The sequence below is a fragment of the Rhododendron vialii genome, chromosome 13a (genome assembly GCF_030253575.1).
Source record: "Rhododendron vialii isolate Sample 1 chromosome 13a, ASM3025357v1".
NCBI classification, from domain to species: Eukaryota; Viridiplantae; Streptophyta; class Magnoliopsida; order Ericales; family Ericaceae; genus Rhododendron; species Rhododendron vialii.
Genome location: NC_080569.1, coordinates 17,230,833 through 17,254,302, shown reverse-complemented (window position 1 = coordinate 17,254,302; position 23,470 = coordinate 17,230,833). Strand labels below are relative to the sequence as shown.

The following is a 23,470-nucleotide window of genomic DNA, read 5'->3' as shown; positions in this document are numbered from 1 at the left end:
CAGCAGGAAGTCGCTCAGGGATATAACAAGAATGTCCGGGCTCGGCCTTTCAACGTTGGGGATTTGGTTCTCCGAATGGTTACCGAGGCGGCAAAACTCACCAAGCTCAAAAGATCCCTATGAAGGTCCCTACCGGGTAACAGCAAAAATTGGCCATGGCGTTTATAAACTTGCAGAGACGGATGGAACGCCAATCACCAACCCGTGGAATGCCCAAAAACTTAGGAAATTCCACGGATAGCTTCCCTGCCGTTCCTTTTTTTTCACTTTTGCATTTTTCTCGTTTTTTATCGCTTTTAACAGGATGTAGCTTTTTGGGCATGTTGTGAATAACATTGATTTTACTTTCCTCTTGTTCTTTTCAGCATCACTTTAGTTGGGCATTCCACCTAGCCCGGGTTCTCGTCTCTGAGGCCCGGCGTTTATATCCCATATGCCTTCGTTTGTGCTAATACTCCGTTTGTTCGGGCGAAATTCTCGTAGCCCACGATGATATGCTAGTTCGGGCAAAATTCTCGTAGCCCACGATGATATGCTAGTTCGTAGCCCACGATGATATGCTAGTTTGGGCGAAATTCTCGTAGCCCACGATGATATGCTAGTTTGGGCGAAATTCTCGTAGCCCACGATGATATGTTTGTTCGGACGAAATTCTCGTAGCCATTGATAATTAGTTTGCTCGGGTGCACCTCTCGTAGCCCGTCTTTTCCTTCGGTTCGGCCACTCGCACTTTCGGTATCCACGAATGATGATTTTCTTGTGTACCCATTTGTTTGCCTTACTGGATTATCATTTTTACACTATGACCATCCACTAAGACTGGGGGCTTATACTTGGGTACACATACACATGTATTCAAACCGAACAAAAAGGCTTGGCAAATTTTTCAGTTTTGGGTTATCTGAGTTCCTTCACAATAAAGACATATATAGAAAGGAGTTAAAATGAGTAAAGAGACTTGCAAATTTTTTATAAAGGTCATAAAAGTCATCAGTTACCGAGGCATGGCGGTAGTAAACCGTTCGGCGCCATCCTCAAACCTATTTTAATTACATCCATTGATTCGGCAAAACCCCAATTGTTTGGTGCCGACCATTTCAAAAAAAAAAATGAAAGCCGTCCAAAACCAAAACAAATTAAATTCAACTTGTTGCAGGAGCATCTGAAGGGGTTGGTACGGTAGTAGAGTCGGCAGCATCAACTGTTGTCTCTTCTGCTTCAGCTTCGGCAGGGGCGAGGGGAGGCACTTCCACCAAAGTCCTCCTTTCGTCGTCAGGCTCAACCCCTGCGTCGTCGAAACCCCTGTTGTACCAAAGCATGAAGCTTTCTTTGTGCTGACCCTCCTTTATCTCAGCCTGAACTTCAAGAATTTGATCCGCTACGTCTTCCTCGGCTTGGGCGTACCCCTTGTCATACCCCTTATTATACTGCTCCTGCAGCTCCTTCTCCATCTCATTCTTCATCTCCTCCTGTCCCAGAGCTCTTCCCTCTGTTAGGCCCTCGTCTTTTCCTTCGGCCCTGGTACGCTCAGCCGAGTCCTGGAGCCCTTTGATCAGATCATTCAGATTTGAAATCTGAACTTCCTGGCCTTGGCGCACAAGCTCGGATTGCTCCAAGCTCTTATTGTAGTCCTCGGCAACGCTTTTGTTATGCTCAACCGATTGCTTCAGTAGTTTGGACTTCTTGTCATGCTCGGTGAGAAAACACTGGGCACTCATGATGGACTGAGTGGCCTGCAGTCAAACCAAAATGAAATTTATCCTAGGAAACTAAGGCGAGCGTACAAGAAATCATTGCAAGTATGAGAAATCTATTTACTCTTCCAACATGAAAGTAATACTCGTTTAAGGCTGCTTTCAGAGACGGGGGGCTTTGTATGTCCCTCTGTAAGGCAAGCTCGGAGTGGAGAGTGAAAGCCAGGGAGGGGTCCTCCTTCAGGCTGTCTGATTTTAGGACTTGTTTCTTATTCGGGGTGATGAAGTTAGGTACCCACGGGGTGTCGAGGTCCGAGGATAGCTCCATCCTTTCTTTCTCTCCCTCCCCCTGCATCCCTTTCGGCAGCTCCACCTCATGGCTCTTCCCCTTCGGAGTTGTTTTAGTCTTTTTGCTCGCAAGCGGATCTTTCGGGGAAGAAGGGGCGGTCAAAGGGCGTTTTTTAGAAAGTGGGGGAAGTGGGGTCTTCTTGCTTGGTATGGAGCCCGAAGCACTGGGAGCTCCAGCCTTTTTAAGCTCGGCCTTTTCCCTCTCCTTTTCCTCCAATTTCTTTTGGAGAACGGCTTTAATACTCCTGGGAGGCATTTCTTCAGGCTCTTTAAAAGGTTCTTCTTCGGTGGGTAAGCGGATTGTTCCTCGGAGAGGCTTATCTGAGCTCGGAAGAAGTTCCTCTGGAATATCCTCTGAGCCAACTTCGGAAGCTTGCACCCGTTCGTCGGTCACTTTTTGTCAGATGCGACCCCCGTACGTAGCTTCGTACTTAAGAATTGTTTGGGCGTCCCTTTCCTCCCTCGGAATAGTAAGGAGGGAATTAGCTAGACCGCAATCTCTTGCCGCCCTTAAGAGAATTTTGTTGAGCTTGGTAGTATCTGCCAAAGAAAAACACAGCAAAAACAATAGTTATATGAGTATAATAAGAACAGAATGAGACGAGACAAAAAGAACGTACGAGTTAATATAGCACCAAAATGATGAAAATAACAGTTCTTACTCGGAGACCCCCTTCGTGTAGCGATTTCGAACTGTCCGTACTCTAGTTCAGGGAATTGGAAATTTCCCCGAACCTCAACGTAATCGGAGGCCCATTTCTCCGAGTCGTACATACCCTCGGGAATGATCTTTTCCATCTTCCTTCGGGAGCACAGGTAGTATCAGGAATATCTAACATTTCGCGACACCATATAATTTTCAAAGAAGTGGTAGGCTTCGAGTCTGAACATCTTCACCTTGGCTAGTTTGATTGCCGAGTGAATAATACGGTAAGAATTGACACTCAACTGGCACGGAGTGAGATTGAAGCGGTGAAGGATCTCTTTAAGGACTCTATGCATTGGGAACCGTAGACCCCCTTCCGTGATCGCCATCAAGGGTACAGTGATGTGTTCGTCACTATACCTTATTCGGGGGCCTTGGACTGGTGTAATGACTACGTCGTCAGGTATGTCGTAAACCGCTCAGAAAAGGTTCATGCTCCTCTCGTCTTGAAAGCATTCCCAATAAGGGCAGGGATCCCTTACCGTTCGGTCGGGAATTACATCGGGATCCAGCTGAACAATTTTTCTCTTTACCCTTGGAGCTTGAGACGAAGACTCTCCGACGACGCCGGTTTCCTCGTTCGTTCGGCTTGACGAAGCAATAGGCGTTTCTCTTTCGGATTCAGCCTCGTCTGTTTCCTCAGTGTCTTCTTCCTCTTCCACTTAGTCGTGTGGAAGTTCTTTGTTAGACGATTCCTCGTCTATATCTATGATATTGGGGTCTGGCCCCATTGTTCGGAGGGGAATTACCCTGGCAGGATAATAAATCCCTTCGACTCCTTCGGGAACCCCTCCGCTCGACCCGGTTCGATAACTTCGGGCCAAGTCTCTCGACTAATTGAGAATCAACCCTACCGAAGTCCAACGCTCCAGTATCCACCGACTGATAAGACTCACCCGACGAGGTTGATTTCGAGGACTCCATACCTAAAAACAAACAAGTGCATGGGATAAGACCGTTAGCGATTTGCATGGCCAGGAATCTAAGTGCCTATGTTCGGTGTTTTATGTTATTCCGAGTGATCACTAGTTTACTCAGTTACTTCCCGAACGACCACCCGTCGGCAGAGATTCCGAAGAAAGGATTCCTTACCACTTGGGGAAGTGATCGAAAACCCTACGTGTCTCCAATGATGAAACCAGTGGTTAAAAGCTTAACATATATTTCTCAAAGCTTTTTCGTAATATAATTATCAAGCTTCTTAATGAGTATTCCTTTGGAAAACTCATGCTTAGAGGTACCCTCGTGTTCGGAAGAACACGAGTTGAAGATGAACGTGCGTTCGGAAGAACACATAAACATGTAGGAGATCAGGCAACTGTTTTAGTCGAAGGGAAAAAGAAAAGAGAAAACCAACTTTAAGGGGCTAGAGGCATTCAAAAATAAACAAAATGCATCGAAAAGTGTCAAAAATCGAGAAATACCTGAAAATCGAGAAAAATTTGTGATCAAATCCTTCAAATCTGTAGATTTCTGGCGATTTTCGGTCTTGAAAGTCGCTTGAACAGGGAAAACGATTGAAGATGGGGAGAAAATGTGATTTTCTCTCTCCATCCCCCGCCCTTTTATACTAAGTGCGGAATTCGAAGCGGTATCGAACCCCACCCGTTGGATTGAAGCGGGAGATTGATGTGTCGTTCGATAGCTGACACGTGTCACGCCAAGAAACGTGCTGTACTGCCACCCAATAAGATCATGACGCGTGGCATTTTTCCAAACGGCAGTTACAGATGCATTAAATACAGATCAAAGGAACATACATTGAAGTTCAGGTGAGTTTCTCCGTTCGGTTTGCTTTAGCTATTCAACGAGCCGCGGTTTCTTCGGAGAGAAGCTTATGTTCGGCCGTTTCATTCTACTCCTCCTTCATTTTCGAACAAATGGGGAAGAAGTAGAGGGGCTATTGTAGTAGGCCGAAATATCCGAGGGGTAAAAGAGTCCTGATGGGTCGTGCTTGCCTGAGCTCACCACGTAGTTGTCTCAGTTCATCTGTGGATTTACACATCAATTGGCATGATACGGTGACCGTTTTCCGAAGGATAAGAAGGTCCTCGTAAGCTTCGCAGAACGTGGAATTATCCGAGCGTATTAAGATTTGATCTTCTTCGGTAAGCTGTTCAGCGCTCGTTGGGACCACTTTGTTCGGATAAAGCTCCTATTGTTCGGTGGACAATGTGTTCGTTCGAATTGGTTTCATTCATTCGGGAATAAGTTTGTCCGGACACCGCTTTAGTTGAACCTTCTAAAAGCTTCCAATGATATGTGGGTTGTTATCTCTAATAACTGAGATGACATCTCTGTATGATATGACTTCTCTGACACTGACAAACGCGGCTCTGCAACCTTCAGAGAAGTGACGTCTAGTAAATGCACTGACATGTGACGTCATCCGAACGTGGCACATCACGTGGGTTGCAAAAAACAGCCTGTGCAGCACTCAATATCTTTGGCTATAAATATAGGACCACTTCCTACAGTAAAGGGGTCCAGAACATAAAATCTATGTTTTGCTCTCTTCTCTCTCACCAGCAAAAACAATTCTTCTTCTTCCTCCTCCACCATACTAACTTGACCATCGGAGCTTCTTCCCGGAGATACAGCCCCCTCTGGCTTTGCAAGTACGAAAGATTGCTTCAACATTCCCACAGACTATAGAAAAAGGCTCAAGAAGGAAAGACACGGTGAAATTAGCCCCCCACAGGCAACATCATCTAATATTTGTTAGTTGAACTTCTTTGATAAGTTTTGGCAGATACTAAGGATATTTTTGGATGCCACTCATTCCATCAATGGAGTTAGATTTGTTTAGGTTTTTTAATACTTAGGGATGGCAATATCGACCGAACTGATGGATACCCGAACCGTAACCGGTGTTTTTTCCCGAATCATAACTGAATTTTTTTCCGTGGATATGGGTATGGTTGAATCCTTGGATAGCCAAATGGGTATCGGTTCGGGTTATGGTTTAATTGTTACCCAAATCGAACCCTTAAAATTACAAAAAAATACCCTAAATGTGTGTGTATATACGTATATATTCCACTAATATGAGAAGAAAATGACCAGATTTTGATTGAACACTCTGTAGTTTGAGTCTTTGAGAGAGAGAGAGAGAGAGAGAGAGAGAGAGAGAGAGAGGAGGAGGAGGAGGAGGAGGAGGAGGAGGAGGAAAGAGAGAGAGGGCTTGTTCAGAGCTGCATTTAAGACACCAATACTGCCAAGAAGCTCCTAATTTAGAGAGATTATTGGGGCATTTAAGAGAGAACGATAGTGCATTAGTCTAGTTTTCCACATCGAAACTATTGAAAGAAGCAAACCTTCTTTGCTTTACATTAGAGAAAAAAACAAGTATCTCTACGTGTCAACGATTTAGTTAAGAGCCTCAAGGCATGAGTTTTAATCAAAGTTGTCAATACCCTACTGGCCAACGTATTGTTTTCACTATTTGAATGGTATGGTACCGATATCGGTTTGTATCTCGATACCATTCTGAATTTACCAAAATTAATATTTTAAATATAATCAAAATATATACAACTGTCTATTGAATAGCCTTGAAACGAGTTTCAAGAGCTGAAACAATCAAACAATTGTAAAATACTACTAATCATCCTCATTACCCTAACCAACAATAAATCAATTGATTCAAAACAGTTAAAAAAAACCCATATGTCCGAAACGGTAAAAAGAAAGCTTTGCAACCCATCGGGGGGAGGCGGGTGGGGTGGGTTTCTTGAAGCAGACTTTTGGTTTTTCATTTTCCCCCATTTTTTCCCAGCTTAAGAAACACCTTCAAAGGATTCAATCCTTCAGGGCAATTGTGATTTTTAATCGTTTAGACCAAGAGAAAATCACATATAAGTCCATAAGTTTCTTTAATTAATTAGTTTAGAGATCACAACTTATGTCATGGGAAAAAAAATAGTGTGTAACACTGTACTGCCGGAACACCGGAAATGATCGAAACATCTCGGTTTTATCCAGTATGTCCGGTATTGTTCGGATTAGGCCGGTATTCCAAGCGGTACGGATCTCCTAGCTGTGCGTTCCATTCAAGGGCCGGTACGGAACGAAACGGATTTAAGAACTTTGGTTTTAACATACTGTTGGTGGTTATCGAACCTCGTTAAGAACGAATATGGGACAACTTGTTATATCCCTGTAGGTGTTGGGGCGGATTTGGGTAGGTTATTTTTTCGGATATTAGGTATGGATATCCCAATATTCGTGCCATTGCCATTACTATTAATAGTTCAAGGGGTGCAAATAGTTTGCGGGATTTTCAATAATAAAGAGCTCATAGTTAAGAAAAAATATTTGGTGGTCTTGGAATATCGTCACGTTATGTCTCAACACTTTTATTTAGTGCATATTTTTGTCAAGCTCAATACTAAGTATATGAATCCCGCAAAAATGTGTGTAAATGAAATGTTGGGAACGGGGGAAGCTGCTGTGCAGCTTCGTGCTGCACAGCGTGCTGTGCACCCGTCGGCGACACCTTGCCGGCATCGGTCCGGCGATCGGAGACGTTCACCGCGTAGAGCTCGTCGAGTTCTACGCGCGTGCCAAAAATCAGCTCGATCAAATATCGTTAAGTGCCTCATCCAAACGCATATAACTTGAAAAAAAAAAATCCGAATGTATACAAAACACTGGATCAAAACCAGTGGATCCATTTTTTTCAAGTTATATGCGTTTGGATGAGGCACTTAACGATATTTGATCGAGTTGATTTTTGGCACGCGCGTAGAACTCGACGAGCTCTACGCGGTGAACGTCTCCGATCGCCGGATCGATGCCGGCAAGGTGTCGCCGACGGGTGCACAGCACGCTGTGCAGCACGAAGCTGCACAGCAGCTTCCCCCGTTCCGAAATGTTGGGGTATCACATGATAGACTCCAAGACCACCAAATAATTACTCCATAGTTAAAGCGGTGTAAGAGAAATTAACCCTTTATTTTTTTTATATGGTACATTAAAAAAGACTTTTCTGATGCCACATCCACGGCGTATGATGATCTCTCTCTCTCTCTCCCTGGTGTAGGAGGGTGACACCATTTGGTGCGTAATCAAAACCCAACAAAGAAGCGTGACACCAGTGCAAGCGTCACCTAAACGACTTCACCTGCTATGATGATTCATGCCCCCACCACTCTCTCCCCTTCCCTCTCTAACAAACCGACAATCGCTCTCTCTCTCTCTCCACTTACCCTATCGAGATTCTATATTTCTATCCATCCAACAAAACAACGAAGCTTCCTCTTTAGACTTCTGGGACTCGTACTGTGTGGCTTCACCACTGCATATTCCTCGAAAATAATCCTTTGATATTGTCTCGCTCTTAAAATTGGATCTTTCTTGTTCTGATATAGTAACTGTCCAGATTTTTTTGGTTGGTTCTTGGCTAGAATTCGTCTGGGTTTTCTGCGTTAAGCTCAATATGGCTACCAGTTCAAGTGAGATCTAATTGATTACCCTTCTGTCTTGAGATTGTTTATTTAGGATCTGTTCTTGAGTTTGTGTGTTTTCCAGCACTTATCTGGGATTTTTTTCACCATGTCTTTTATTATATGCATCTTGAAAAGTTGTTTATATGGTCTTTCTTGAGGAATCGATCAGTAATTGCCATGGTCTTCGGATCTCCGAAAGAAGACTTCTTGCCCTTGAGTCAACTCTTTATAATGAATAAAAGTGCTATTCATTATATTGCTTGAATTCCTGATTTTTGGAGACTAATTCCGTATCTAGGTTGTTTCGTAAATTCGTTGTGGATTCCATGGTTGTATCCTACCAGTAATTGCGTGACCATTACCTGCAGTATAGAGGGTGTGACTTTTCCAAATGGAGAATCTGTAAGCGAGGCTCATTTACAAGTTTAAGTGATTTGTTTGTATTGATCTGATCGGTATAAATCAAATTTGGTCTCAAGGGGAGGTTTTAAGTTCTGAAAAGTTGATTAATGGCTAATTCTGCTGAACCATCTTCGTCGATAAGCTTTACTTCAACTTCTCAAGTATCAAACGGATCCATTAGCTACAATATATCGCCCTCTGGTGCTGAGACGGGGTCCAGTCTCGAGATCATCAGTTTAAGCAAGCTAAGCTGTAATTTAGAACAGCTTTTGATTGATTCCAGTTGCGACTATAGCGATGCTGAGATTATTGTTGAGAGCGTACCAGTTGGAGTTCACAGATGTATTTTGGCAGCTCGAAGTAAATTTTTCCACGAGCTTTTCAAGAAAGAAAAGGGGGCATCTGAGAAGGAAGGGAGTAAGCCAAAGTATAGCATGAGCGATTTGTTGCCTTATGGTAGTGTGGGTTATGAGGCCTTCCTTATTTTCTTGAGCTACCTGTATACCGGAAAGCTTAAGCCTTTCCCTCCTGAGGTTTCCACATGTGTTGATAACGAATGTGCCCATGATGCATGCAGACCTGCTATTGATTTTTCTGTGGAATTGATGTATGCGTCTTCAGTTTTTCAGGTTCCTGAGCTGGCTTCACTTTCTCAGGTCAGTACTTACTCTGGCGGCATTGCAACAGTAAAATTCATTACCATTCACTTACCACTTTGTATAAAAAAAAGACATGTTTTGTTTTTAGCATGTTCCAAACTTGCAATGCTTTAATTTATTTGGAAGAAAATGCTTTTATTGATCGGGAAAGGGTATATCACCTTCAAAATGCAAACCAATATTGGAATAATTTATTATTGTGTCATTTTGCGGCTTATTGCGGGGAGGGAGGGTGCTGGTAAATATGCGAAACCACCAATTCTTTCATGCCAATTTACCCTGCATCAAGAGAACTGTATTATGGGGAGTAATCTTAAATCCTTAAATTATACTAGCAATTACAGTTCACACACACAAAAAATAAGTATAGCAACTAGAATCAAATGGCATTTTAGATACAAATATACAATGATACATTGACTCTGGAATTTAGTTAGGCAACGAGCTCTTACACACTGATACTGACAAAGGCTACAAAGTCTCTGTAGTGATATATCATAAACAGTATAGTCTCCAGAGGGATTTGATTGCTGGTCATATAGTTCTTTTTTTGGCCCTTGCCGTGCAAAATCCAAGTTATTTTTGACACTGTGGTTGGTTGTTTTTGAAGTGTTAATGTGATACCATAAGTTGTAATCCAGAAATGCCAAACAGTTTAGGTTGAATTGCTCTTTGCTGTGATTGTAATTCAGTACTGTACAGTCAATTGGGTTGCCTTTTAATTTAAAAAGGAAAAGGAAATAAACAAGGGAATATTAATTAGCCTTATTAATCTTGAGATCAATTCAGTTTCATGAATGTAAGATCCAAAAAATAAGAATGACTCTCAAAAAACACAGACGTAGTAGAATGTAATCTCTTTTCGTGTGTCTGAATCATTTTTTCTCTTTCAAAAGAGAGGATTGAGCACTAGTATTCAGCATTTCATGTTTTCCTCATCTCCTTTTCTTCTATTCTTAAGTTTTTTATGCAAATTAAAATTATTTACTTGCTAAACCATGATTTCAGCGGCGTCTTCTCAATTTTGTTGGCAAAGCACTTGTGGAAGATGTCATTCCGATTCTTGTAGTTGCCTTTCATTGTCAATCCACTCAGCTTGTCACTCAATGTGTCGATAGAGTCGCAAGATCAGATCTTGACACCATCTGTCTTGAGAAAGAGCTCCCTTTTGAAGTTTCAGAGAATATTAAATTGCTCCGCCTCAACTCTCAGGCGGATGACAAAAATGAAATGCGGCCTCCAGACCCATTACATGAAAAGAGAGTAAGAAGAATACACAAGGCATTAGACTCGGATGATGTTGAACTCGTGAAACTCCTACTTAGCGAATCCAATATCACCTTAGATGAAGCCTATGCTCTTCATTACGCTGCTGCCTACTGTGATCCAAAGGTAGTGTCTGAGGTGCTTGGTTTAGGTCTTGCCAATGTCAATCTTCTAAATGCTAGAGGTTATACAGTGCTTCATGTTGCTGCCACACGTAAGGAGCCGTCAATTATAGTGTCACTTCTCAACAAAGGAGCTCATGCGTCAGAAATGACATCGGATGGGCGGAGTGCTGTTAGCATTTGCCGAAGGCAAACAAGGCCTAAGGATTACCATGCGAAAAAGGAGCAGGGGCAGGAAACTAACAAGGACCGGATATGCATTGATGTTTTGGAGAGAGAGATGTGGAGGAATCCAATGGCTGCAGAAGTGTCAATGTCTTCCCCTACAATCGCTGATGATTTGCACATGAAGCTGTTATACCTAGAAAATAGAGGTAATAAAAATGTTCTGGTATGGTGCTATATAACTTTTTCTTGGCTGCTTACCTTTGCAGGCTATCTTGCGACGGAGTTTCAGGAAATCATTGTGGGATCTTTAGTTGTTTCTTCTTAGTGATATTTGTAATCCTCCTGTTACTTCTTGTGAGATCGAAAGTGGTATTTTGTTTACCCATCATTTATTGGGCCTTCCAGTTTCTTCTTTTCTTCTCTTTTATTCTCAGGGAATGGCTTTTCGAGTTCTCTTCTCAGCTTGAATGCTTTCCTTTGATCTCCTTTTCTACTAAAGTGAGGTTAACTTTTGAATCCTATTTTGATAAAATTTATTGGGTGTGTTAAGATTTCCTCCCATGTAACGAATAAAATATGGGATGTGAATCGTGACTTTAGCTTACTAATAACGAAGCAAGTAATTAAATTGCTGTAACATCAGATAAGCATGATCAGGCCAAGAAATTCTTTGTTTGCTTCTCGCAGATCAGTATAGGTGCATAACTATACTGTACATTTTACGGTATGATTTATCTTTCTTGCAATAGGTGCATCCTTGATTTTTTTTCTCTAGTTTTGGGAATTTTCATGGTCAAGGTTTTTCCCAGGCATGAGAGTGTTACTATTGTGCAAGAGATATAGGATTTCCTTGAGAAAAAGGTAATGACATATCAGAATGGTGGTAGTTATAGGGATCTGATGCTGTCCTGTTTCTTTATATTTCTTGGTGTACACTACATTTTATCCACGAATTCTATTCAATGAAATTCCTTAACAAAAATGTCCAAATTGATGTTGCTCATTGACTTCCTGTCCTTGTAGAAAAGAAAGCCCTCCAATTGTTTTGCATGTCATTTGGATGCGATGTCGTAACGGAATTCGTTCATATATGGAGACAATATGTGCCAACTCATGGCGTGGGAAATCTTGATCACGGATGCAGATCCGATGAATAATATCTGGGAGATTTCTTTTTCTTTCCTTTTGACTAGACATTGAAAAAGGAAATCTGTGATGGAGGAAAATAAAAATTACAATGAGCAACCTATTACTTGAAACGTACTATACCTTGGCGACCTTCAATGGTAGTATGGGCAGGCAACTTTCCAAAATGGTAAATGCAGAATATTTTTTAAAACATGGTTCTTGCTTAATGTTGTTGTTTGCATGATATTGCTGAAAGATAAGATAGTGTTGCCTGCACTGTTTAAAGATACTATTCACTTGATTTTGTCAAAAATAGTACTTGCATCTTTTTAAAGACGAGTTTATATTGGTTTTATAAACTCGTGTGCATGTCTTGATTTGCAGAATCATGGTTTCATCGTGATTCTAAAAGATAGTAATTCGTCACTAATAATTCTTATTATATTGTGCTGAAGAAAAAATTCAAACAGAAGCAAAGCATTTGCTAAAGAACTGCATATGCAATATATCGTAGCTTGTTTCCTTATTGTTAATCATAAGAATCTGATTAGTGATATGCTCACTGTTTCCGGGGACATTTACCTCCTGAAGTGGCCTTTGATTTCTGCAGGTACATTTGTATACAACATAAGAGTTAAGACTAATACCCAATCATGTTTGCTTGCTCTCCCATCCCATTTTGACTGCATCTATCATGAATTCCAATACTTTTGTGGACCAGTGCTTGATTATTGCTGTTGTGTATTTTTGTATGCGAGTAGTTGCATTTGCACGATTGTTCTTCCCTACTGAAGCCAAGCTAGCCATGGATATTGCACATGCTGAGACAACATCTCCATATGCTGGTCGTCTGGCATCAAGAGGTTCAAGTGGGAACTTGAGGGAGGTTGATTTGAACGAGACGCCCATAATGCGGCAGAAAAGGCTGCAATCAAGAGTGGAAGCTCTTTCAAAAACAGGTATTTTTCCAAGATTTCGATTCAGCTTCTTTAGCTGTTACCCCTTTCAGGATTATTATTCTGGTCTATCCCCATTCACAATTCTGGTCATATCCCTCAAAATAAAAAATGAACTTCAAGTGGTCAATTTCTGCAAGTGATTTTAACAGTAGCAAGTTGTGGTTCCTTAGCTATCTAAAGCTAGGTAATTTGGAATGAGTTGATATGAAGTATGTTCTATGTTTTTCACAATGCATCTTGATTCACCTCAGATGTGGCAATTTATTAGCAGTAGTGAATGACCATAAAAGTATGTTGACACAGATTCTGCATGTTTGTGTGTATGCCTTGTAAGATGTGAAGTAGCCAGTTTTTATCTTCATTAAAATAAGACTTGGTAGACGCGGGAGCTAGTGCATGGGAAACGTTGTACAATGAAATTTGGAAGAGCAAATGCTTCTTGGAGCCCTGAACCAAGACACACAATGGGGTTGGTCCATGGGTTTTCCTTCTTTTTGCTGCATTCGCTAAAATGGGTGAAGGGAGGAGGGGCAATCATTTAAGAAGTCATTTACGTTCCTCATTTTCACTCTTTCTCTCAGTTAACCTTTCTGATTTTCATGGCGGCAGTGGAGATGGGTCGACGATATTTCCCTCATTGCTCACAAGTTTTGGATAAGTTCATGGAGGATGACCTACCTGATTTGTTAGATAAGGGGACTCCAGAGGAACAGAGAATCAAGAGGACACGTTTCTTGGAGCTCAAGGAAGATGTTCAGAAGGCATTTAACAAGGACAAGGCAGAGCTTCACCGCTCTGGTTTGTCTTCTTCAGCGTCCTCTTCTTCTATGAAAAACGGTGCTCAGCACAAAATTAGGAGATTGACATGATAAGTTACAAACGTCTTTAAATAAGCTTATCACAGTGTATACACAGTTTTGAAGAAAGTTATAGTGAGAACCCTTTGTATATCGGCTCTCTGCTTGTATAATATTTTTGAGGTGAAGAAAATTGCTTCTTCAACCAATCTTGCATAATTAAGTTTGTAATGCAATTATTAGAAAAAGAATAATAGTGCTTCCATATAAGGTTTTATCAGGGTAGTGTTGGTTTTAACATTCTGACTACTATTTGATAGTGTTGGTTTTAACATTCTGACTACTATTTGCTTTGGGTCTCAAACAACACCCACACCAGCCAACCCCCCCCCCCCCCCCCCCCGCTCTGTCTCTGTCTCTGTCTCTGTATGTGCACGCGGTTCCTAATAAATTCTCTCTCCAATTATTTTTGTCATTTATGTATCTATCCTCTATTTATTACCCCCAAGTCTCCCTTATAATTCAAACCAAACAGAGTGATCTGAATTGAGCGAAACAACCAAAACAAGAACAAAACAACAAAATATAACCCTTCAATCTGTAAATCAAAGCTACCCATTGGCAATGGCAAGCTCTATATACAACCAGCGACCATCCAAAAAACCGGAACTCCGTCTCCAGCAAGACAACCAGCGACCTAGAGATCATGAAACACAAACCTCCGACGGCCATGAATGACGACCTAGATCGCGAAACACAAACCTCCGGTGACCACAAAGGATGAACCACTGGCAACTAGGCATTGGAGACGATTGAGGAGGGGCGGTGGAAGAGGAATTGTGGGGGTGAGATTGTTGGTGGCTGATGGCTAGGGGAGGAGGAGAATGGGAAGTGATGGAGAGAGAAGAGACTCTTAAATCTAAGATGGAGAGGAGGACACCTATCATGGTAAAGCCCTTCCCTCCTGCCAAGGCATTAGGGTGGTGAAAACCCCTGGGAAGGGAGGAGAAGGAAGAAGTAGTTGGGGTGGTTAGGGTTTTTTTTTTTTTTTTTTCCGGAGGGTTTGTTTTAGGAGAAGGGGGGGCTCTAGTTTTGAGAGAGAAAATGCTCAATTGTTTGTCCTTCTGTAGTTTTTTTATTAGTCTTTTTTGTAGGTAGCACCTTTTTTTAACATTCACCAAGGATCATATCTAGCTACCACAAAAATCACTCTTCAGTTAACTAAATACAATTTTGATGCTAACTTTTGAAGTACAAGTTGGAGATGCTCTTAGAGTGCACATGCATGAAATCATATTTATTTTTAGTTCGTTTAATTTACAAATGTCAAATAGGCCAGAAGCCTCCGTTTCTCCAAAATGGAGAATGGATACACTCCAACCCATGTCTTGGAGGGGAAGTTATAGATGTGAAAATGGAGTGTATGGATTGAAGTTGATATAAGTAGTAGAATACTCCAAACTTAATTTGTAAGTAAAATACATAGTTTTAAATCTCCAAAATATAGAATGAGTGGGAGTAGGGTTGGAGATGCTCTGAAGGAAGAGGAATCATGAATTGAGAACTACATCATGTAGGCTCCATTTGTTTCTATGTAAAATATTTTTTTAGAAAAAAAAATTTCAAACTTTTATTTCTCGGTGTTTGGTTGGCACCTGAAAAATATTTTTCAAAAATCGACAAAATAGTGTAGAGAGAGAGGGGGCTTAAACGGTGAAGAGATTTGAGAATATTGGAATTGAACGTGGATCAGGATTGACAATTGAGGAAATTGAGCAGTGAGAATTGCAGTAAGAGGCAACAGGTTCATTTCGAAAAATAACTTATAAAAGATTTAAGGGTAAGTCATTTTCATCCAATTAATGAAAATGTTACAAATCGTAATACTGAAAGGTTATAAATTCTAGAACAAAAGTTACGAAACACACTAAAATTTTATAAATGAACCATAAAATAGATGCATATGGTATATACCCTTTTAAATGATGCGTATCGTAGACTTTCCCTCGTTCAATTAGTCCTTTGCCAGAAAATTGGGATTGCTTTGTTTATTCCCTAGTGGCAGACAATATTTGACCGAATGTGGGTGTGGGCCGGAAAAGAAAAAGGGCCCCTTGTGCTGCCTGGAAGCAACTACACTCGTTCCCATTTGGATTTCGTTCTCTCTAACAATCCCAGGGTTGACAAGAAGCACCCTTGTCCTTGATTATAAGATTCTAAATCCCACTATAAGATAAGATTAAGCTGAAATTTTAAGGACATTGACAACCACTTTGCTTGGACTTTGGTTAAGCAAGCAAATTCTGTGCTTTGTGACCTCACGTACTGGTGGTCAAATTCCATTCTCATATCATATGGTCCAGTGACTCCAGTCAATAGGCAAATTAAAGTGAATTCTTGACTATATACTTAAATTTTTTGGGGCCAGTAATCCTCCCTATAAGACGTGGCCACTTTGAATGATTGTCGATTGCAGGTATGTGTTCTTGATGGGCAAATGAAAATTTTGAAATGCCTCAAGTGACACTAGTTAAAAGAGAGAGATGCTGCTGTAATTTGATCATAATCGTGAGAATTCTTATCTTGGTATAATATACCGTAGACAAACAAAATGGAAAATCCCCAACCTTTTGACTATATAAAAACATCTTTTCAATAAGTACTGAGAAATTGGTGCTTCTTTAAGAAGTTACAAGAAAGAAGTTTACAAAAACAATCAATTGAGCGAGTTTTTCTTCCTTTTCCGGAACACAAGTCCAAAAGAAAAAGAATTGAAAGAACTGCAAGCAAACAGGCAAAGTTTGGAGAGTTCTATTTCCAAAGTACCAAAAAAATATAAAAAAAAGGTTGGGAGCGTTCAATGGTAAAGATGTGCATTATCATTGTTGCTAATACATGTGGCCAAAAAATGTGATTGACAGGTACTTTTTTGTAGTAACTTAATACATGATAAAGCAAAAAGATGCCAAAAAAAAAAAGAAAAGAAAGAAAGAGGAAGCAGCAGCAAAGCTGGAACGAACCCTACATCAACAAACACATCTCCAGCAACCTAAGGCAAGAAGCTACCAATTACACTGGTCACAACTCACAAGTACTCCAACTACTACAAATAGCAACAACTAAAAAAAAGAACAAGAAAAGAAAAACGTAAGACCAGTCAAACAAGACCAAACAAACCTACATCAGTTCACACCCATTCCTCCATCCTCTTGAGAACTAATTAGTAGAATGTTTGCAGGCACAATGTCCATCCCAGTCCAAGAAGATGAGCCAATTATCATAGTTTCTCTCAACCCTCCTCCAACAGATTATTATAGCTCTGATGTGTCCCTCAACTAATCCTTGGTAAGATATAATGCTAGATTTTAGCACTTGCGTGTACAAATTCATTGCATCAGAGCTATGGCTCATGCGAAAGACAGAAAAATTTTCTACCATGGTACCTATAAGTCAAGTTTCCAGTACTAGGTCCAATGAGAAACAACTATTTGATGGAGTACCTCACACATAAAAGAAAATTCATAACACTTTGCATTCCATAATTTTTTTTTTTTTTTATAACCAAATGTCTGGGCAAGCTTGGACGTACCTTGACTAATTCCAAAGCCATAAAGTTAACGACAAGGCAAAACTCCCGTGGCCCCAAGGTACATTCCATAAAATAACCAGTTAAACAGAACCTCAAATTTTCAAAGCACCAAACAAAATTAGTTCCAGAAATCAAATATTCACATAGAATTTCAGAGAATGCCGTAGATATATAAGAACTGCAGAGTTAAGCAGCAGTTGAACAACAGCAGCAGTTGCGACACAACATACAAAATCAGCTTCACCTCAACTGAACCACAAGATGACTCTAATAACCCTTTGACAAAACCAATTAGAAGTACGAGTAGAACAGAGTATACCACCATAAGCAAAAAAAATTGACACATCCGAAAGGGAACTGATATTTTCATTCCAAAAAATTTGTTAAAATAAAAAAAGAGACGGAAATCCACCTAATCTCAAAGGCACTGATTTTTTCAAACTCTCCCACTTGGTGGGCCCTTCCGGATCTCTTTCTATGAAATCTCTAAAAAATCGTGCCTCTGAACACGCAAGGACCGTGATCAAGGACAAAGTAGGTTTGGCTGTGCCTCTCTCCCTCAACCATGCATACATGGAAAACCTAAGATTGATTCTGCCCAAATCATAACCCAAGTATGAAGGAAATACCTCAATTGATTCCAATGAGTAACCCAAACAATTTCTCAAACAATCAATCTTCTTTTCGAGTACGTCTTTGCTCTGGTTTAGAACAGATGGAGCATGTTTGATCATATTTGCTACAACATTGGGGTCCAAGCCAGCTTGCACCGGACAATCAAATCTCTCCTGTAATTGATCACCTCTGCCACGGAACTTCTCCAGAGCTTTTGTCATCTCGTCTGAGTTTTCCCCGTAACCTAACTTGAGCAAGAACGTAGTCTTCTCCACAAACCTACTTTGGTTTCCAGACCATAGTTGTTCAATGCTGACAACATCTCATTTGGCAACCAAACTGAGAAACGTTAAAGGGTCTTCCTTTATCATAAGACAAAGGCTCTGTTTGATAACAGTGATAGATGGTTGAAATTCATAAAGAGATGGAATTAGGATTGAGATTAGTAATGATAATTGATTGGTAAGGAGATGAGATTGGTGATGAGTATGTTTGTTTGACATGAGATTAAATAATAGGATTATTAATATCATGTTTGTTTCACTTGAGATAAGATTAGATTGATAGTATACATTTTTGTTTTTACCCTTCACATGGGATATGATTGGTAAGGAGATGAAATTGGTGAAAGTTATTTTCGTATTTGTGCTTTGATAAGGATGGAATTGGATTGTTAATACCAAGTGGGAGAGGCCATTCTCAATCTTCCTTAATACCCACATTGCTAGTCCTAAAGACTAATAATCCCAACCTATTTTGGGTTACCAAACACAGAATTAATAATTTCTTGGGATTGGTAATCCAATTCCAACCCCTGGAGGTTTATCAAAGCGTCTCTCTCAACTTCCAATTTTGTCAAAATAGTTCTGGTTCGATTCAGAGAGACCGCACCCAGAACTCGAATGTTATTAGCTACAATAGTTGCAGTGCCTTCAGCTTCCATTCCTATCTCATACAGAAAACAGTCAAAACACACTGCTCGGCAAACATTCTTGGCACGCTTAGCGGACAGAATTTGAGGGTTCTGCAAGAAGAAAGAGTAAATTTCACTCATCTTAAGATCCAATTTGAGCAACCCTCCAACCAAAATATAGATTCTTTTCCCGAAACTTTCCAAAAGCAAACCAGGATTCGTTTTAAACAAACTCCCCATCTGTGTCTGACTATAACCCACTTCACCAAGAAAAACCATTGTCTCAAGCATTCTATTCCAATTGTAAGCGCTTTTGCAAGACAAGTACCCTCCAATCCAATCATTTCCAAATCCCCATGCTTTCAACTTTTCAAGAACGCCAATAAGTTCCTTGTTAACATTACCGACCAAAAGCAACTTTTCAAGAACACCAATAAGTTCCTTGTTAACAAGTTCTTTTTTTTTTGCTCGGCAAGTTCCTTGTTAACATTACCCACCAAAAGCGAAGGGCAACAACTAACCAGCTTCATAACCGCGGATTTGCTCAAGCCTAGTTCTTCATAAGCCCTAAGTTTCAAATCCAATATCCCATACTCATACCTCAATACCCCAATTGCTTCCTTGTATATCCTACCAATCTTACTCCGAGGAACCCCACAACTGCAAAGGACGTGAAAGTTATCAAGCAGGACTTGATCGTCGTTCAAAAACATCAAGCTCTGGGGAAGGAGGGATACGACCTCGGACGGGGTCAAACCCAAGCTCTCCAAAAAGGGTTCGAATTCATTAAAGGGATTGTATTTGAGGAACCTGGTCAAAGCCCTAGATACATCTTGCTCATTCTCAACCATGGAAAGCAAGCGCTCAAGGAAGTATGGCGAGTTCTTGTTAACGTGTTCCGCATCTGTGCAGTGGAACCCTTGAGTACAATGCAAGTATTCGAAAAGAGCATCTTGCCCCTCTGACCTAGCAACTCGAGAAATCCGGTTGGTAAGTTGTGTTGACTCTACAACGAGAGCTGCTGCTACACTCCCCCCCCCCCCCGACACACACACCCCCCGGCCCCACCTTCTTTTTCCCAATTTACCCCCCCCCCCCCCCCCCCCCCCCCCCCCCCCACCCCCCCCCCCCCTCCCCCCCCCCTCTCTCTCTCTCTCTCTCTCTCTCTTCCTTTTCTTTTTTTCCACTTTCTGTTTTTTTTTTTTCTTCTTTTTTTCCCTTTTCTTTTCCAACTTTTTTTTCATTTTCTTTCTTTCCGGTTTGAATTTTTTTTTCTTTTTAATAATAGGTTCAAGTCTAATTCTAGGCTTTGTAAAGTAATTGAAAGAAAAAAAGTGTTTCAATTGATCATGTTTATTCCACTGTTTTCTTTTTCTTTTTTTTGTCCTTTATAGATTAAAAAATATAGTTACGAAAATAAGTGTTTCAATTTTCAATCCGTTTGAACTGGTGCAAAGTTGTTATTTTTCTGATCATTTCATCCTAAATGGTCATAATAAATTTTTGGCTCCAAGGGTTTTCAATGGACACCCTAAGAGAGTCTTAAAACTAAATAATGAGTCTTAGGGAGTTTGTTGAAAAGTCTTAAACCAAAAAATTCATTATGACCATTTAAAATAAAATAATAAAAAAACGATATTTGCTCTGATTTAATTGAATTGAGAATTAAAGCATTTAATTCTTGAATTATATTTTTAAATATACAAATGGTGTATTTATAGAAATTAAATAAATAAGATATAAGTAATTAAATAAAAAAATAAATTAAAAAGTATGGGGGACCCGGGGGCTCTGCTGCCCCCATTGACATAGTAGCCCCTAAAACGTTTCCATTTTAGTTATAAAAAATAGAAACCATCCATTTGCAATCCTATGGAGTATAAACGTGATTTGAAGCAACATACTACTGAATCAGTTAAGAGGATCTATGCTAAATAATGGTTAACAAATTTATAAAATTGTACTATAGTTAAAAAAAAGTAATCCTGAATATAATATTTGTATTATGGATTAGTATGTCGTTTGCAAAATACATTTCGTAATTAGTTCCCGAACACTAATTGTAATCTTAATGAATTTTTTGCTTTACGACCTTTCAACGAGCAACCTAAGACTCATTATTTAGTTTCAGGACTCTCTTAGGGTGTTCATTAAAAGGCCTTGGAGCCAAAAATTTATTACGACCATCTAGGATGAAATGATCAGAAAAATAACATCTTTGCACTGGTTCAAACGGATTAAAAATTGAAACACTTATTTTCGTAATTATATTTTTTAATCTATAAAGGACAAAAAAAGAAAAAAAAAACAGTGGGATAAACATGATCAATTGAAACACTTTTTTTCTCTCAATTACTTTACAAAGCCTAGAATTAGACTTGAACCTATTATTAAAAAGAAAAAAAAATTCAAACCGGAAAGAAATAAAATGAAAAAAAAAACTGGAAAAGAAAAAAAAAAAAAAAAGGAAGAAAAGAAGCAGAAAGTGGAAAAAAAGAAAAGGGAGAGACAGAGAGAGAGAGAGAGAGAGAGAGAGAGAGAGGGAGAGGGGGGCGGGAGAGAGAGAGAGAGAGAGAGAGAGAGAGAGAGAGAGAGAGGGGGGGCGGGGGTAAACTGGGAAAGGGAGGTGGGGCCGGGGGGGGTGTGTCAGGGGGGGGAGTAGCAATTTACCTCTACAACAGAGATTTTGGTATTATGGGTGGGCATGGAACTGCCAAAGCACCTAATCCTCAAAGGTACTAAATTAGGGTTCTGCATAATACTGGGTTTCAAAGGGAAAACATCACAAGAGAGAATCAAGTGGCTGAGTTTGCAAATCAATTCAGATGCACAGACATAAGATTCCGTTTTACGGATTCTGCATATCAACATCGAAAAATTACTGACAACGCAAATGTGAGTTTTCGACACTAAAGCTCAAAATTCGATCATGGGTTTGTCATATATCGTATCAAGGTAGATGAGTTGAAATAAAAAAACCCAGAAATGTTCTCAGGTTGAGTATTGGGTTGACACGTACGGACACACAACCAGAAACACAACCGCTGACGTTGTCAAAAAAGGACGTCTTTTGATTAAAAAAAAGAGAGGCAGGCATGCAGGTTGCGAACAGCTGAACCCTTTCCCCTTCTCGTCAGTGCCAGCCCCGACATTTGGGTTGCCTAAGCCCGATCTTCCGCTTGGTTGCCCACTCGAAAATTCTAATCGCAAAGAAGATTTGAAGGAAACCACGCAAGAAAAAATGCGTTTGGGCTCATTCCGGGTCTCACAAAAATCTAGAAAAATATCCAAAAAATATTGAATATTATTTTATGGGGCCCTGTAAAAAATCGGCTCCAAAGGATATCGATCGGTAAGTATTACTTTTGGATTCGTTGGGGCGAAACTACTCAATTCGCCTATATGAATTCAAAAGTAACACTTACTGATGTCTGTTGGAGCTGATTTTTTACAGGGCTCCATAAAATAATATTAAAAAATTTATGGATATTTTTCTAGATTTTTGTGGGACCTAGAATGGGCCCAAACGAGTTTTTTCTTATGAGGTTGTCTGCAAATCTTTATTGCGAATAACAGGGCTCGTTGCCCACTAGTGTTAAATATTAAAAAAAGACATACAAGCAACAAAAAAAAAGAACAAAAACAAGATTATATTGTCCATTTAGCTTGAATTACATCATCCGTCCCTTCTCGTTTTGGCTATAGCATCCCTTTTCTTTTTTTCTTCTTATCTGATAGCCCTCCTAATTTTCTCTCTTAATAATTTGCCCTCCTAATCTTTTACCCTCCTAATTTTCTCAAGTATCATAATTTTTTAAAGTAGGTGGAAACCATACATATTTATTTTTTTTTAAAAATTTGTACAAAATTTTTTGGATGATGCCCCTAAATATATTTTTTGCTGGATTTCTATTTTTTTTATATACATACAAATTTTTTTTTTTTTGTGTTGCCCCTTGCCGGGGGGTTGCCCGAGCCGGCCGGCTTGCGGGGCTTACCCCCTGTCCGGCCCTGCTTCTCGTTTCCTCCCCATTGACGCTCAAAATTTTCAGAGAAGAACGGGGAGGGTGCGACGATTGCCACCACCACCACCAACGACGATGCCGCTTCCCACCTCCACCGGTGACACGCTTCCCCACTCCACCACCAGAACCCAACCCCAGCGCTTCCCACCGTCGGCGACCGCCACAACCACCGGCTTCTAGGTAGTCCGACGTTGTTCGAAGGTCTCTCTCTCTCCCCCCCCCCTCTCTCTCTCTCTCTCTCTCTCTCTCTGAACTAATTCGAAAATTAGGGTTTTGATTTTTTGCTAATCATGGGCTTTGATAATGGAGGAAATTTCTGTCATTCTGTGTGGTTATTTATAGATGATTACCATGCTTTGTTCATATACATACATGAAAATGAATGACTTTTTTTCCAGTTGGGAATTCATGCTTTCATGAATTGAGTTATTTTGGGGTTTTGGAATCAGTTGGGTTTAAGCACCCTAATTAGGGCTTTTCTTTGTTGTTTTTTCCTATTGGAACTGAAATTTGTGATTAGAAGCAATAGAAATTAATATTAAGAGTTGATTTTGATAACTAGGTCACTATAATTGAGTGTTCAAGTGCTGTTACATGTTGAACATGAACTAAGCACTGAAAAGTATAGC

At 40.2% G+C, this 23,470-nt stretch overlaps 1 protein-coding gene and 1 pseudogene across 1 annotated transcript; one reads left to right on the top strand and one right to left on the bottom strand.

Moving 5' to 3' along the window:
* Nucleotides 1-7,760: 7,760 nt before the first annotated feature.
* LOC131312842 (BTB/POZ domain and ankyrin repeat-containing protein NPR1-like) lies at nucleotides 7,761-13,999 on the top strand. Its single transcript, XM_058340839.1, has 4 exons — nucleotides 7,761-9,256; nucleotides 10,268-11,021; nucleotides 12,705-12,902; nucleotides 13,512-13,999. Exons 1-4 carry the CDS (start codon nucleotides 8,708-8,710, stop codon nucleotides 13,769-13,771), a joined length of 1,761 nt encoding a protein of 586 aa, XP_058196822.1. The 5' UTR covers nucleotides 7,761-8,707; the 3' UTR covers nucleotides 13,772-13,999.
* A 2,836-nt stretch (nucleotides 14,000-16,835) lies between these two features.
* On the bottom strand, nucleotides 16,836-22,849 carry LOC131313925 (transcription termination factor MTEF18, mitochondrial-like; annotated as a pseudogene).
* Between the last annotated feature and the right edge of the window lie 621 nt (nucleotides 22,850-23,470).

Bases quoted from the DNA above. Each gene is read 5' to 3' on its own strand.
- LOC131312842 (XM_058340839.1), top strand. From the start codon at position 8,708: ATGGCTAATTCTGCTGAACCATCTTCGTCGATAAGCTTTACTTCAACT. The intron at 9,257-10,267 runs GTCAGTACTTAC...CCATGATTTCAG, and splicing joins AGCTGGCTTCACTTTCTCAG to CGGCGTCTTCTCAATTTTGT. The intron at 11,022-12,704 runs GTAATAAAAATG...GTATGCGAGTAG, and splicing joins GTTATACCTAGAAAATAGAG to TTGCATTTGCACGATTGTTC.